Source organism: Crotalus tigris, unplaced genomic scaffold, assembly GCF_016545835.1.
Source record: "Crotalus tigris isolate CLP2741 ecotype Arizona unplaced genomic scaffold, ASM1654583v1 scf7180000018550.1270297659:1495590, whole genome shotgun sequence".
Classification (NCBI taxonomy): domain Eukaryota; kingdom Metazoa; phylum Chordata; class Lepidosauria; order Squamata; family Viperidae; genus Crotalus; species Crotalus tigris.
This window is the reverse complement of record NW_024097073.1, coordinates 837,373-854,536: the sequence shown is the minus strand read 5'-3', so window position 1 is coordinate 854,536 and position 17,164 is coordinate 837,373. Positions and strand designations below refer to the sequence as shown.

General features: G+C 41.9%; 1 protein-coding gene across 6 annotated transcripts in view; it reads right to left on the bottom strand.

Moving 5' to 3' along the window:
- Nucleotides 1–17,164, bottom strand: part of OBSL1 (obscurin like cytoskeletal adaptor 1) — a 76,480-nt gene that overhangs the window by 26,821 nt on the left and 32,495 nt on the right. For 3 of the 6 annotated variants that reach the window (XM_039354396.1, XM_039354397.1, XM_039354402.1), the window contains 6 exons: nt 12,681–12,959; nt 11,952–12,224; nt 10,904–11,179; nt 8,372–8,647; nt 3,024–3,299; nt 1,600–1,875 (listed from right to left, as the gene is read on the bottom strand). In XM_039354396.1, the coding sequence (XP_039210330.1) occupies nt 1,600–1,875; nt 3,024–3,299; nt 8,372–8,647; nt 10,904–11,179; nt 11,952–12,224; nt 12,681–12,959 (1,656 nt within the window). The remainder of the gene's footprint in view (nt 1–1,599; nt 1,876–3,023; nt 3,300–8,371; nt 8,648–10,903; nt 11,180–11,951; nt 12,225–12,680; nt 12,960–17,164) is intronic. The other 3 variants (XM_039354398.1, XM_039354400.1, XM_039354401.1) reach the window with 3 other exon arrangements.

The following is a 17,164-nucleotide window of genomic DNA, read 5'->3' as shown; positions in this document are numbered from 1 at the left end:
AGTGCTTTACAGCCCTCTCTAAGTGATTTACAGAGTTAGTGTATAGCAAGTCTTTTAATAGGAGACAATGGAAAGCACAATCCTAACATCAGATCAACTAAAAATGGTTTAGACACCTTGGCTATGGGAAAGAGAAGAGACAAGGACAGCCTCATGGGGACATGAAGAAAAATTAACAAATATCTTTGAACCATAGTTTAGGGGATAAATAGATACATACAGGTAGTCCTTCATTAACAACCACAACTGGGAACAAAACTTCCATGTGTAAGTGATGCAGTCATTAAGTGAATTGCGTCTGGATTTTATGACTTTTTTTACCCTGGTCATTAAGCAAGTCCAACTTCCCCCTATTGACTTTGCTTCTTAGAAGCCCCCTGGGAAGGCTGCCAATGGCGATCACATGATCCTGGGGCACTGCAATCATCGCAAATAGATGCTAGCTGCCAAGCACCCAAATTTTGATCAATGTAGGGATAGTACGACGGTGAGGACCAGTGAAGCCACTTTTTCAGCATCATCATAACTGTAAATGGTCATTAAACTAATGTTGTAAGTTGAGGACTAACCTATACTTTGTCAGTTATCTGTATCAGCCATCAGGTAGCTATTATTGCCCTACTAATGTCAGCAGGGTTGATGATGAAAGATTAATTAATTAATTAATTAAATTTGTTTACTGCCCATCTTGCTGCAAGGCAAATCTGGGTGGCTGACAATGTTAAAGCAGTAAAATAATAAATGCATAACTCTCTAATAACAATTATGATTAAAAGATGGGAGAGGAGGGAGAAGAATGTGTGGGGGGGGACGTGGGCAGTAATGTGGGCATCAGCCACCTCCAGCATGATACTTTCCCATTTGGGCCCCAGATCAACTGGCAGAGCCAGGTCTTCAGGCCATTAGGGAAGGTTGGGGGAGGGGGATAGATCTCACTCCCAAAGACAAGATGTTCTAAAGCAGGGGAACCCAATCCCTGGTTTGTGGACCAGTGCCAGGCTGCAGCCCATTTGGAACCAGGTCATGGAAATGGTGGGCGAGCATGCGTAGAAAGCTGTATTTGTTAAAGTGGTACGCACGCACAAAACTATCCCCTCTATCCCCCCCCTCCCGCCACCGTCACCTCTGCTGATCCGCCAAACTGGAAAGATTGGGGATTGCTGTTCTAAAAGGTAGGAACCGTGGCAGAGAAGGCTTTTCTATTGGACTCCACTGGTCAGAATTCCTTGACCAATGGGGTCCACAGCATGCTTCCTCTGCCAGGGGTGGTCCTGTCCCATTGGGCTAAGACTGTTCCTCAAGTAACTTGGACCCATGCCATGCAGGGCTTTATAGATAATAACCAACACTTTGAATTGCATCCAGAATCAAACTGGCAGCCAATGCAGCTCATGGGTCAGCAGTGTAAAATGGCTTCTCTATGACACTTTATAAATTCTGAAATGAGGAGACTATTGAACCAAGAACTTCTTGCTCAACCTCTCAGACTTAGCCATTGCTCTACACCAGCTTGTCCCCCATAAACTTCATTTTTGTGCCTCCCTGTGCTTTCCACCCTCTCCCTGGTGTTTCATTTTGTTCCTCTTGAACCTCTCTCACCTGCTACTTCTACGGCAGTCACCCTCTGGTCTGTGCCTGCATCACACATATAAGAGCCTGAATCCCCTGAGGTGACACTACGGATGATGAGTTGCTGGTGCCTTCCACTGGCCTCTATGTGAATGCGCTTGCCCGCTTCTAGCTCCTTGCCATTCTGGAGCCATCGCACAGCAGCTGTAGGTGAAGACGTCTCGCAAGTCAAGATTAAATCTTCTCCAGTTGCCAAGGAGCGGTGCTCTGGCATCCCTGCATTTCCCACGATGGAGATGGGAGGCTCTTGGAAACCAAGAAAAAGAAAACACTGTCATAAAACAGGGCCCAGACAGCATTTGGCAGCCAGCTGAATGGCACAAGCTGCCTCCTGCCAGTCTTCACAAAGTATCAGTGTCCTGTAGCTGACCAGACAAATGGACGTGCTCTTGAAAGTCATTTATTTCAGGATCTAAAAATATGTAGCTTGCTTGCCCTAGTTCCCCACCCAAGCTAAACCCAAAATTTAGCATCAGAGTCTTTTAAATGGACACCCCCCCCCCAAAAAAAAGAAGCTTCATGGCAGGAAGACGTTCCCCTAGGTGTCACTTCAGAGAAAAGGGGAACTGTTGTGCAGAGGACACAAACATCTCTAAAGCAGGAGGCAATATTGCCCTCATGGCAAGTCAACCTCCACAGCCATGTCCTATATAAACTGTGTTACCTTTTTCCACAACAAATAAAAGTGGAAGGCTTTATATTAAATAAACAAGGTGTTGTGTAGTTTCTGAACTTGATGTACCTCAGTAATACCCAGCATTTCCTGATGCTAAATTTTAACTTTCTTTTATAAACAACCAACTCCCTATAGCCTTGTAATTACTATAAATAACAACAGAATCAAAGCCCATCTTAAGCTCTGCATTGAATGATAACACTGTGTTTTATTAGTGGGATTTCAGAAGGTGCTGGAAATGAAACTGTGTAAAGAATAATTACCTCTTAAACGTCTCCTTAAATTGAAGCAGTATAAGCAATTTATAAATAAATAAATCAAATGTACAGGCATGGTTCTGAGAAGATATTAAATCATATTGACTTTAAGTAGCCAAAACATGCACTCTCTGGGTTATGAATCATGAGGAACCCTCTAAGATTCCATTCATAAAATAGCAGCCACAACTATTGTTACCAAAAAGAAGAGACAAAGCTAGTGACTATGAATAAGCTGGCCTTCTTCAAATGTAAGTGGAAGAACAAGTTTTTACTGGATTTTTTATTTCTTGTACTGAATATGGATTACTGAAATAGTGTTGAACTAATCTGGAAGCTGGAAGATAATGGTCTTTCCATGTTACACTTGACATTCTTGTTTTATAAACCAGGCAATGTGTTCATAAAAGGAACTTGTCCGTAAGTGGCCTTCCCTTCCACCCCGCACACTCAGACATTACCTTCCACCATGACGTGGAAGATGAGGCTATCATCACCACTGTCACACAGATACTCCCCAGCATCAGAGATTTCCACGGCTGAAATCACCAATGAATGTCGTGCTCCATCTTGTTCCAACCACAAACGTTCTGTGTCCTGCAGTTTTTCCCCATCCTTGTACCACTTCAGCTCTCCTTTGGAGCAAGACAGTGTTAGAGAGAGCACCAGGTCTTCAGAAACCCAGCAATGGTGGTGAGTTTGTAGCTCATCTCGTCCCACTATTTGAACTGGAGGATCTGCCAGTACAAACAATGTTAGTTAAGTTTCTGCACCTGTTCTAATTTTAAGTGCTATCTTAATGAAGGGGACGCTATTGTGATTAACCCAATAGCAATCCTCCTATCTTAATCCTCTCTTATTTTACATAAAACGTTTCCTAAGTGGTGCACAATTTAAGAGAAATTGGAATGGTGTGAGGAGCTTATCCTGAGGATTTAATCTCCAAGGGATATCCGACTTAAGAGATCAACTCTAAAGACAAACCCATGCGTAGTTGAAGGTAGACTTGATCTTGACCTTGACCTGAGAGAACATGTTGCTTGGAGAACCTGGATTAGATTTCTCCTATTATTATCCTTCAGTTGTGTTAGATTACAATTCTCACCATTGTCAGCCAGTTTTAGAACCAGCCTTCATTTCCCAGAGAAACATTAAGGCAGTGATGGCGAACCTTTTAGAGACTGAGTGCCCAAAAACTGGTCCCACCACTGCTCCACCCCCTGCCCACCCCCACCCCCGCTCCACCCCCTGCCACACCCCCACTCTGCCCAACCCTGCCTGCCCGCAGGGCCACTCACCGCCTCTAGGGCCCGCCGCAGATCACCCAGGCAGCCCAGTAGCGCCATGGCCACGCCCTCTGCCCACACCCCGCAGCATCAACTCTGCGCACTGGGGCGTGAGGGCAGAGTCTTGTCTACACTGCCTGGCTGTCATGTCCTTGGCTGCACTGCTCTGTGTGGGCCATGCTCAGGGGCGACTCTCCTCCAGGGGGGCCGTTGGTGAGGAGGGGGTTGCGGGCGGAGGCAAGGCTGGGGCAATGGCACATGTGCCCACAGAGAGGGCTCCGAGTGCCGCCTCTGGCACCCGTGCCATAGGTTCGCCACCACTGCACTAAGGGCTTCCTGAGCTTGGGGAAGAAATATACGGTAACAAGGATTAGTCAATATTTTCTAACAAGAGTATGTCATAAGATTGTCCTCTGGAATCAACAGGCATGTAGACAGACCTGCTGAAGTCAATTGGACATTGGTATCTTAAACATAAATAAAACAGTGGGCATTGTCATTTGTAAAGCTTCAGTGATTTGGGACCACACTCTGTTTTTCCAACATCACATCATAGTTTATACAGAAAAGCTAGCAAGAGAAAGGTATCTGTGAGCATCCTATCCATATAGCTTTCACTTTCCTGTTATATAGGTAGTCCTTGACCACAAATGAGGCCAGAATTTCTGTTGCTAAGCAAGTTGGTTAATCACACCTGATTTTATGACCTTTCTGTTAAGTGAATCACACAGTCAAAAAAATGAGTCCGCCTTCCCCATTATCTTTGCTTCACATGATCCCAGTATACTACAACTGTCCTAAACTAGTTGCCAAGCATCCCAATTTTGTTCATGTAACGGAAGAGCAGACCTGGGCATTTTATGGCCCCCTGGGCCACATCCAGTCCTTTGGTTGTCCCTGTCCGGCCCGCATGAGGCCCATCAGAAATTAGGAATCAAATGTAAATGAGTGTACGCCATGCACACAATACAACTGCATTGCTTTTATTTTGAATGTGTATCTGTGTGCGGGCTCACGCACCTTCACAGCCCTACTGGTTTGGCCTTCTACAACAGTCCCAGTTTCTCATGTGGCCTCTTGAGAAAATTAATGGCCCATCCCTGCTGTAGGGATGCTGTGAGGATGTAAGTGTGAGAACCAGTTGTAAGATACTTTTTTCAATAGTAACTTTGATTGGATGCTAAATAAATGGTTGTATGTCAAGGACTACCTGTAAATCCAACTGAAGCGCTCTTTAAATTGAGCATCTCCCTTTTATTAGATGCTCCCTAGTAATTTCCCATTCAAAGGTCCTCATAGACTTTCAGCAGGTCTGCAACATTAAGCATCCCAGAATATTCACTTGTCTTATTTATTTATTTATTTATGAGACTTATATACCGCTTTAAGTGCAAACACTCTCTAAGCGGTGTACACCAGTAAACAATGTATATATATATTTACATTGCCCCCAACAATCTGGGTCCTCATTTTACCTACCCCGGAAGGATGGAAGGCTGAGTCAACCTTGAGCCGGTGAGACTTGAACCGCTGACCTGCTGAACACAGTCAGCTAAAGTGGCCCGCAGTACTGCACTCTAACTGCTGCGCCACCTCGGCTCATGAGAACAAAATGCTGAAGGATACTTCATCCCCGAGTCTGCAGATTTCCTTTGTTTCCCTGCCTTTTCTACAAATGCCTCTTGTAGTAGAGAAAAAGTCTTCAAGTCCCAAATGTCCATAGCAAATGTTTATGAAAGCAAGCATTTCTCCAAAGCAACACAGATATCACGCAAGTTATACAATCTTTGTGTAGATGGTGGATTAAGGAAGAAAGCCTTTTGTACTTTGTACTGTACTTTATTTCCTGCCTCCTCTCAAACAACGAAAAGCAAAATCAGAACCAAACAATATCTCCTGTCTTCTGGCCTTCCTCATCACTTACACACTGAATACATTAAATCAGTGTTTCCCAAACTTGACAATTTTAAGCCATGTGGACTTCAACTCCCAGAATTCCACAGCCAGCATTGCTGGCTGTGGAATTCTGGGAGTTGAAGTCCACATGCCTTAAAATTGTCAAGTTTGGGAAACACTGCATTAAATGCACATCAGCAACCTAGCCTGCCACAAAGCCAGCTCCATCTACAGGACAAAAAAACCTACAGCAATTTACTGATGGCTTTTATCGAGGACCCACTGGGATTAAATTCATTCAGCTCCTGTAGGAGCTAACCTCTTTCCTCCAATAGGAAATTAAGACACCTCTCTGTATTTTTGTTCAAAGCTTATTTGAAAAATGTGTTGTAGGTTTTTTTCTCTTCTCTTAATTACCCAGCTAGGACATTCTTACCTACAGCTGCTATGCCAGATAAAGTTCCAACTGAGCCAAAGCAACAGAGGTCATTCTCTTGAAACAAGGATCACTTTCTCAAAGTATTTTCCATTACTCTTCTTATATGCTTCTTACATACTGCTATTTAAAGCGATGTACGGAAATGTAACAGATTAATCCCAGATGTTTTGCTATCTAAAGAAGAATATTGCTCATGCCAGCCTCTCAAATCAAGGTGTGTACAAAACAAAGTTGTTCAAGTTACTCTGGCACTGTGTCTAAGAACCCAAACTAATACAACAGTAAGTAGACCAGCTGTGCTTTCGTGACAATTAAATTGCACTGCTCAAGAAAACCGTCTTACTTAGCCCAATTGTAGGGCAGGCCCTGACCTACAAAAGATTTTTGACACCAAAAGCTACATTCTGCAGAAACTCTGAATCAATGCTGTACATACCCCAGTTTAAAAATACAGGAGCTTTTATCAAAGATCTCCATTAAAAAAAAACACAGCTATTCTATTAATAATACTTTCTCTAAATAAAACTGTACACAGGGGAGGAAATCCAATTTTCTCTCTCAAGAAAGCATAGGCATGCTCAAGTAAAAGAAATTGCCAGAAAATGAATTTATTTCACTTAGCCAACTCTTTGGGTATCCCAGCTCTTTCTTTAGCCAAAGATTCCTCAGAAGCAGCCAAGAGGCAGGAAAACGTCAGTTGTGTGACATTGTGTAGGAAAATAGCAATCTGATGCCAGCTGTCCAAGTACCAATAATGGCATTTAATAAATATACAATACTACATTATAAGGATGGATTTTAATCAGAAGGGAGAGTGGACCACATGTGACTATGCTATCCTCAGAATTCCTAGAAAGTTTACCAAACTAAAAATTTAATTTCAAAGGAATGTACGATAAAGCTTTGTACTTTAACAGATAAAGCCACCTCTCATCTCCTGCATCTACCAGACAAAGTTGAACTAAGCATTTTTATGTACCATAAAAAGCCTACAAGAATCCTAAAACCAGAATTTGCAAGTGAATGAGATGCACTTTGCAGATTAGAAAATGGGTTAAATTTCCTCCTATTCTCAATATAATATCTGGCCATGGGAAAGTTCAGATTCCTTCCATCTGCCACACTCTTGGCTAAGGACCTCGGAAAGTTTTTATCTGGTCCAACCATACTTTTATAAACTGTGTATTTTTGAAAATATAAAACATTTCCAGATGCTGCTTTTTCCTTGCTCCTTGGGCCTCAGCCTCCCCCATTAATATCACTACGTTGTCCACAAACCAGCATTGATGCAATGCAAATTTCTAAAATCTCCACCCTCACCAGTTTTGGAAGATCTATTTGCGTTCTCTTTCTTCCTCACTTCAGAGACAGATAAAATTTGTTTTCCAGAAAGTTCGCCCTATGTGTATGGCCTAAAGAGGCTGCCTTTAACATTTCCCAGCTCCTAGTCAATATTTCATTCAGCCGAGCTAAGGGAAAAGCCCTTAATGCAATTTTGCTGTGCTGTCACACTCTGACAGATTTTGCTGCCATGTACACTCTACGTTTGCTAGCATCTTACATATGCCTCATTAGCCTGGCGGTATGGTATGCACAAAAAGGCAAAGGTTGCTTGTTAATTCATGATGCACATAAAAGTGGTAGGACACACTGTAATGACACACACAGAAAACTCAAAGAGAATGCAAACAGAATAGCCAATAATCCTCTCCTGGCTAACGGAAGTCAATACTGAGGGCCACTGAAATGCCTGCAGCAAGATGGCTTCACGAATGGTGTTCATACCAATCCTCATTATACAGTCTGTCACCAAACAATTGCAGACCTAGAAATATTAGCTTCTTTGGACAATTAGGGGTCGGAGGTAATGCTTTCTGCCTCTCCTGCATATCAAAGAACACTTTCTTTGAATTAGAAGATAAATTATATTTATATCCAGTATGCCAACTCTGGAGATTGGATAGACCTTTGCTTTTCAGAAGCTCTGGGGCAATTTTGCTCAAGATCTGTATAGTGGTGCTTTGGAATATCTACTCATTGAGAAAAGAGGCTAAGAACCAACACAGAATAGTATATCTAAATAATTCAACCCATGTTAGACAAATTCTCCCAACAACCACCCACCCCCCGTAGTATGCTCTCAGCTCCTTTCCCTAGCACTACCAACTTCCCTGAATGCTGCACTCACCAGACACCTGGACGGTGAAGGTCACGGTATCATCAGCAGTGTGGCAGATGTATTTCCCAGAATGCTCTGGGCCAGCTGCAGGGATGGCCAAACACCGCCGGGCACCCTCTTCCTCCAGGATGAGGCCGCTGTTGGCCTCTATTGTGACACCGTCCTTAACCCAGTGGACAGGCGCATTCCCATGGGAGAGCATACAGGCCAGAGTCACCGTCTCCCCCGGTGAGGCCCTCAGGACAGAGGGAGTCCTGCGCGGCTGCAAGATCTTCACAGGGGGCTCTGGAAGGAGAGGGCAGGTAGCCCAGGTTTGAAGAGGCCACAGGCAACATTGCTGTTGCTGGGAAAAACTGCAAACGTTTATAGGTCAGAGAATACCTTTGCAGCAAGAAAACCTTGAATTTTGGGAAGAGAGAGGGGAAGCCTTGGAGAGACTGGGATCCATCTTTTGTATAGGTAAATTGTGACCATTCCCTTTTCCATTTTGCTCTCAGCTTGGAAGACAATCGATGTTATTTCTGTCTTTTGGAAAAACACTCTGAAAATTGATCCTCCCTTCCACCTAAAATGGTGTTGACGTAGGTGCTTCAAGGATTCCTCTCTATCTTGTTATTTTTCTCTATAGAGAGGAAATTAGCAAGAGGAGAATTTCTGAAGAAGCGGAAAGGAATTTTTAAAGGTTCCTTCTTTCTGCTGTGATTAATTGCAGCTGCTCTGTTTGTGTGCTTTCTGTGTATCTTTATATATGAAGTATCCTATATATCCTATGTAAAAATAAAAATGCCCTCAAGTTGAAATATCTCCTCTTCCAAGGTATTTTATTCCCCACTCTAGCCAATAATTCTATGTGTGTAGTTTGGCTCAATTTCCCCAAATTAGGTCACCCTGGCTTGCTACTAATAATTAAAATCCCATTTTAAAGAGCTTCTGTTATCTTAAAGCACTATTTTGCAATCCTTTCCCTGCAGCTCTATTCATAAAACCAGGTATGACATTAGATGTTTATGCTGCATCTTCACATTAGCAGTTTATACACAAGCTTTTTTCTCTGATCCACATGCTAATTCTATATATGTTGCCCACTCTATAGAATAGTGAAGATAAATACTACTGTATGCAAAATGTTGCTATTTACCAAGCATCTTCAAGATTCTGCATTTACTGTTATTTGGGGGCAAGCATTCAGCAAAGCATTCCAGCCCTATGCTTTAGTCAAAGCTTCAACAAGCAAAATCTCATATATTACATAGCAAACCTGAGTGTCTCAGTACTGTTTTAAAATTTAAAGAAATTTTAGTCAATGGGGATTCTCCAAGAATAGTTGGCTCTACAGTGGCCAATTTCAGAACAAATCAATTACACTGTAAATATATGCAATACATGCATACGTTTAATAGCAATCTTTTCTGCCTTTGCTTTTTATAGCAGCAAGATTTGTTTTCACAGCAATTTTGCTTATCTGTTTAGGCAGAAAAGATTCTAACTTTGATATCTTCCTTATTTTTATTATTTTAGGCAAAAAGCCAGGAAAGAAAGCATGATAAAATTTGTAAAATGTATGCATGGTGTGGGGAAGGTAGATAAGTCTCTGTCACTATTGGATTACAGAATCATCTAATGAAGCTGAAGAGAAGACTATTCAGAATGACAGAATGAAGCATTTCTTTATATCTGCCTGGTTATGCTACAGAATTATTTTCCATGAAATGTAGTGACCTGTCCTAATTCAGAAGGCTTAATTAATCAATTCAAGAAGGAAGTTGTTCATTATATCCCATTTCCAACACCAGAAACTATAGAATCTGGGCAGCAATTAGTTACTGCCGCTTTCCCGTCTTGCTGTGTGGCTTTCTTAGGATATCTGATTGGCCACTCTAGGAAATAAATTCCCATCGCTTGACCCAGATGTAGTCAGTATTATACTTGCAGCATTTATCCCAAAACCTATTATTACTTGTGCAGCCAAATAATAAGTTTAAATTAAGGGGAGAGATGTATTCTAAGCAAAATTCAATAAGGCCCGAATGTCCAATTATATAAGTTACTTTCATACTTGGCTGTCACAGTTGCTAATTGTTTCTGACCTCAGTTAACCTTTCCTTGCATTCAATTTTCCTTATTCTCCTCCACCCCACCCCACCCATCATAACTGATAAAAGGCAAGGTTTGGATACGAATGGCGTAATATTTATTCTATATTTGATTGCATGCAACCAGAAAGTAAGTTTCTTAAAAAGAGCAGGGGAAACTCCATAATTTTAGTAACACTAAGCTCAGTCCTGTTGTTAATACAATTTGCAGGAGTTTATGGGCATTGCTATAGCTGTGAAAAGACATTCCATACTGGGGTAAATGTAGAAGCAGGAGTATAGACCCAGATTCAGGAGTGGGAGGACACAAAGAGTGCATTTATAGATTAGCTAAATTAAGGTAGGCTTTTGCAGATTTGATGGTTTTATAATTTATAGTGCTGGGTCAGGTTAAGTTTTGGATTATTTATTAATTTAACAACTGCAGAATCAGGGCCGGAGAGCTCACCTGAAACCGTGACATCAAAGGAAACAGATTCATCCTTGGTCTCACAGATGTATTCCCCAGCATCTTCCACACTTGTCCTCAAGATCACCAGACGACATTCTGCACCTTCTGCCTGAAGCAACAGGTTGTGTGTCTCATCCACCTCCAGGCCATCTTTGAACCAACGCACGGGAGCATCAGGAATGGACACTATACAGCTCAACTCTAGGCAGTCAAATTCCTGCACCTGCTTCTCCAGTGAACGTTCAGCTGGCTGCAAAATCTGCACCAGAGGCTCTGGTAGACAAACATACTGCATGAATATATAGGAGGCCACCTTGCTGTGCCAAAGAGCAAACCATACATACTGTACATGCATTTAAATAATTCATATTGGAGTTCCTTTTGCAGGATGCGCGATAATATAAATTTAGCTTAACTCAAAATAATAAATGAAGAGGAGCAACTTTTGGGAGAGATGTACTTAGAGAAATGCCCCTTCCAATTTATTATTTTATTATTTATATTGCCACTATCTAGCACTATACACTTCGCCTCTTGCTAGATTTTAGGAACAGTGCAAGGGAATGTGTTGATGGGGTGCAGAATGTCAGCAGAAAAATGAAACATGGAGGAAGCACTAAGAACATTCCAGCCATTGCTTCGCGACTAATAATTGCCTTCCCTCACTGCACTTTTCTTTAAAAGAAATAGTTCCCGCAGTATCTGGATTTAAATATATGTCATAGTGTTTAATGATGATTATGGCATTTACTTCCTTCCAATTTCAGCCCAAACTGCCATCAAGATCCCACACTAAAGGACAGGATTGTCCTTTCCCATTTCCTATTTGAAGGTGCTCCAATTAACAGTATTCTGGGAAACAAAAGAACAACCAAAAATGCTGGAATCAAAATTTTCCAGATGTGGCTTCCTCTCATCAAGATATGAGCACCTTCTGGAAGTATAAAGAGGAAACAGCCCACAATTGCAAAGTCAAATGGGGTTGGTGCTATTTATTTGAATACAAAATATATGCAGTAGGATAAATTCCCAGAGAATTCCTTACCGGTGATGGTGACATTGAAAAATATGGAATTTCCAGCAGCGTCACACCTATACTGTCCTGTATCGTGTTTCTGGGCAGCAGGGATGACCAGACAATGATGGAATCCTTCATTTTCCAGCAAGAAACCATTGTTTTCCACCACCTCCTTCCCATCTTTATACCAGCAAACTGCAACATCTGGGCAAGACAGTTCACAAGATAGCACCACACGCTCTGAGGCCTGGTAGATGTGACTTGCATATGCAGTGGACTGAACAACACGAACAGGGACCTCTGCAAAAGGAAAGTCCATGACAGCATAGAATATCACATTTCCCAAATGAGCTAGGTTAGTGGAGTTTAGGAGGAAATGTTACCATGCAAAAGAAATTAACTAATTCTGATATAACAAGGAGAGGGTGAATCAGTCCCCACTGCACCCCACATGTGCTAGGTATAAGTGAAAAGCAGAGATTCTGATGATTGCTTGACAAAATTGGTGTAATGCAGCCTAGCAATAAACAGAAATAATCTTTAGGGATCAGCTGCAATAAAATGGTGAGAAGGTAACGGAACAACAGAAGAAGCAGATGTGAGACCAATACTAAGGAGAAAAATTTAGTCCAGGACCTAAGTTGGTGATGGGCAGAAGAGACTCAGCAGTAATCCAAGATGCTGCCTCTTCACTTGGGAGTATCAGAGCTATTCTTTTATTCATGCATATTATTTCATTTCTTTGTCTCTACTCACCTTCCACAGTCACAGTGAAGTCCACTGTCTCATCAGCTGTGCAACATGTGTAGGTTCCTGAGTCCAGGGGGCAGGCTGAATGAATCAAAAGCGTCCTAAGGCAGCCCTCTGATTTGACAATGAGACTATTTTCATCCATCAGCACAGGATCTCCATCTTTGAGCCACTGGACAGAGGCATCAGACGTGGATACTTGGCACTCTAGAAGGAGTGGCATCCCAGCCAGGATAGTCTGGAAGCACTGAGCTTCTGGCACTGGAGAGATATGTACCTTGGGAGCTGAAGAGATACACTGTGAATGGGCAAAGAATCTGTGGTCTGTGATGTCTGAGTGAATTAGACAGATTTGCTCAACGTGGTTTTTTTTTTTTAAGCAAAAATGTGCTAATAGACTTCCCTCCATTGTTAAAAGATGCTCCAACATTATACAGCAAGAATGGGAAATCTGTGGTTTCCACCATATTGCTGAATTATAACTGCCATGCCATATCTGATTATTGGCCATGCCATATTTGATCTGCAAATCTGAATTTGCACCAGTGAGTTTAATGCATTCATTCAACATTCTTTGCCCATATTTATGAATGCAGTATTTTTCTAATTCTCAGATTTCAGAACAAAATCCTAGCAGTGAACACACAGTGAGTTATGCTCCCTCCAAGGTGTTGTGGCCTCCATGCAGACTGCTTGATATCTCTGGTTGACAACTGGATGCTAATATATATAAAATAGGCAAATAAAACTTCCTCCAAATGCCTGTTACTTCCACCTTCCTCCTCCCTTTCTCCTTCTCAATGAGTACAATTTATACTAGAAGAACAGTTGAGTGGGATGTAGCTCATGTTACAGCAATTTATAATGTTGAACCAAAAGTTTTCTGTGAATTGTATCTTGGAAAAGATCCAAAACTAATCTCAGTTCCTCCATGAGGAGCTTCTTGGAAAACTCGTGAATCTGACAGACAAAGAAGTATAAATTAACTTTACTGAGAAGCTAAAATGAAAACATAATATGCAATCAAATGGGTATTGAATAAAGAATTGCTACACAGAGCAGTATGCAAAAAAATAATTTAATTTAGATCTGGCTACAATCACTCTTATGTGTGTTGTAATTCTCCTCTCTGATGAATATTCACTAGGAAAGGACTTATTTTATCATTAGTTTTTATTTTCCTCTCAACCTTTATTACAGCTATACATTTTTCAAGATATGCTCTTTATAAATTTGAGAGAGAGAGAAGTACATCTGTTGACAATCGTTAAAAACTTCAGGCTGCACAAAGTTTGTGTTGGAAGATAAAGACATCATCCATCAGCAATCCCCACTGCTCCTATTAATGTTTCCAGAACATCCCCCGTCTCAGCTGAGAGCTTTGGAAGAAATGGAATCCCATAGGAAGTAAACCTAATACCTTGATTAGTTTCCAGGATTTTAAATCTCCTTTCTATGTCCCTTTCCAATTTTTTAAACAGACAACCAGGCAAGCACTTCCCAGAGATTAGCCAGCTGGCCAGACATTTTGCCTTCCTTGAATATCTAAAGATCTAAACTCTTCTTCCCTGATAATTATTAGTGAATCCTTGCTGGAAACCAACTACTTCTATGAGATCCTTTTTTGCATCTGCTGAACATATTCAGAATTTACCTTTCTTCTTTGCAATAAACTAAAGCCCTAGTTGTACTAATAATTTGTTCATTATAAAGAATGCCTGCTGTGGACACCAATACTTATTTTTCTATATGTCTTCAGTCTGAGTACTTTTATTTAGATTTGAGCCAGTTGAGTAAATATGTTAACGCTGCACAGTCACAAAACTGGGCAAGTTCATTTAGAGATTACCTTGGCCCGTAAGTTGTGTTTGGATATATAACTAGACCACAATAGAGCAGGAGTGTGGCCCCTGGAAAGCAAGCAGCAAAAATTTGGCTTGCTTATGGGAAATAAAACACCTTCCAATTCCTCCAACTAAGACTTGGCATAGGAAGCTGAATCAAGGCACAATTACTCAGACATAGGAACTAGAGACCACAGATGAAGAAAACTTTGGGGTTTTGTTTTTATTTAGTGCCGGAGGATGTGCACTTTCAAGGATATGACCTTTAGTCAAATCTTTCCATCCATTTCCCATTCTATTCAACCCACTAAGCCTGAAAGGCCAATGTTCCCCACACAGCTTGGCAACTGGGAGATGGAGGGAAGATTTTAGAGAAAAATGCACCTTTGTAATGATTGGGTGGGATGTTGAACAAGAAATGTCTCCATTGCTTTGACCTTCAGAGACTTAAGGGGATTCAAGCATTTGGAACTGGGCTCTTCCTTGATAACAGACTTGGGAGTAAAGCTGCCACCCCACTGTGTAAATGGGCAGCTGGTGCTGGTCTCTGAAAGCTCATGTGTGAGTCTGATGAAGACGTTGCATTACCACACCACCCCCATTGACACAAGAAAGCCTCAGCCAGGCCCTTGCGTGTGCCATAACTATGGAGAATGATACCAGGCCCCTGTTGTGCATAAATCTGATGTTATAGTGAAACATTGGAAGGACAGGCTCTTAATTTAAAATTTTCAGTCTCTCCGAGGCCACAAAGATATGGCAAGAAATACAATATGTACAAATTGTATTCCTTTCGGCTATTTTCATATTTCTTAATTTTCTTTTCTCATGAATATCTCTTTATCTTCCAATACATGTTCAATTACACATTGTTCTTTCATTTAAATTTCTCAGTAAATATCATGTAAATATTTCCAGCTCTCTCTGTCTCAGATTCTTGGATGACTCATGAGAGGATCACAGTTAACTGCTATTTTATTGAAAGTATTTTGATTCTGCTCTATAGCTTGAAGGTCTCTTAAAGCAATTTAAAGCTCAGGACTGTGCTAGCCCTGCTTGTGATTCAGAAATCGTGACAGAGCAAAAACAATGTGGACGGAACAGGAAAGAAGCAGGTTTAGGCATCCACTCCTTAAAGTTATCCTTATTTTACAAGAACCACATATGCAGATGCAATGCAATATATACTTTGCATTCCAAAGAATGGGGTAGTGTGGTGGCTCATGGATTAAGATGCTGGGCTTGTCTGCTGGAAAGCCAGCAGCCTGAGTTCAAGACCTGAGTGCCACATGATGGAGTCAACTCCTGTCCTCGCTCCCGCTCCTGCCAATCTAGCAGTTCAAAAGCATGCAAATGCAAGTAGATGAATAGGTACCACTTTGGTGGGAAGATAGCAGCCTCCGTAATGTCATGCTGGCCACATGACCATGGAAATGTCTTCGAACTGCACTGGCTCAATGGCCTTGAAATGGAGATGAGCACCATCCCCTAGAGTCAGCAACAACTAGGGGAGTAAAATCCACAGGGGCTCCTTTACCTTTTACTCCAAAGAATAGGTAAAAAGCAGAACCATTTAAACCAGCAGTCTCCAACCTTTGTGGCTTGGTGGCCCAGCGGGGGGGGGGGGAGAGGGTAACCGGGCTGCATGAGCAGCAGGCCGGGGCGCACGTGCACAGAGCTTCATTTGTGCAAGCAACAGGCTGGCGGGCATGCTTATGAGCATGCAGCTGGACTTGTGCAAGTCGAGCTGTGCATGCATGTGCGCAGGCCTGACACTCATGCAAGTCAAGCTGCATGCATGCACGCCAATCTTGCCATTCATGCAGCCCAGTTCCAACTAGGTTCCCCGGGGGTGGGGGACCCCTGATCTAAACAAGTTGCAAGGGAACCAGGAGCCCCAGGAGGGGAACCAAGAGTGCCAGTGCTATTCTGATAATTATTATAAAGTTTCTTTTTTTTTTTTTTAAAGATCTGAATGGAGGAAATGCAGATTCAGGTCTCCACTCAGCCACTGAATTCCCTGGATGGCTTTGGGTTAGTCTGTTTCTTTCACTTCAATCTACCTCACTGAGTTGTTGTTATAGAGAAAACGTTAAGGGAAACCCTCATATATACCACCTTGAACATGGCAAAATACAGGAGGCTATAAATGCAATCATCAATCTCAGTGGAGGCTGGGACTATGCAATCTACCCAGCTGTCAGCCTCACTAAGGAGAACCAGCCAGGAAATTAACTCCCCAGGAAGGCTAAAAGTGTTTTCATTGCGAACGGCTATAATAAAAGAATTGTGCAAGTCCGATTGTGCTGTACTTCCTCCTTGTTGTAGTTCAGTGAATTAGGGAGGTCTTTGTTTGAGCTACTACCAAATGTGATACAGTTACTCTGAACTTAAACAAATATTTCAGCTCCTTTTTGCCTAGATAATAATTCCTGCATGCTGTATCTCCACCAAGGTCATCTTCCTCATTCACTACACCAGCTAGGGCACCAACAGACTAATCTTTTTTTCTCCTGGCAGTGCTGTAACACTTTCCTTCTTATGGACAGGCAGACATTCTCCATGCATAGCTTTCTGCCTTTCTGGATTCTTTTTTTTTTTTTTCATGTATGGCTTCCCAAGATAGAATTGCCATCCTTACTAAGA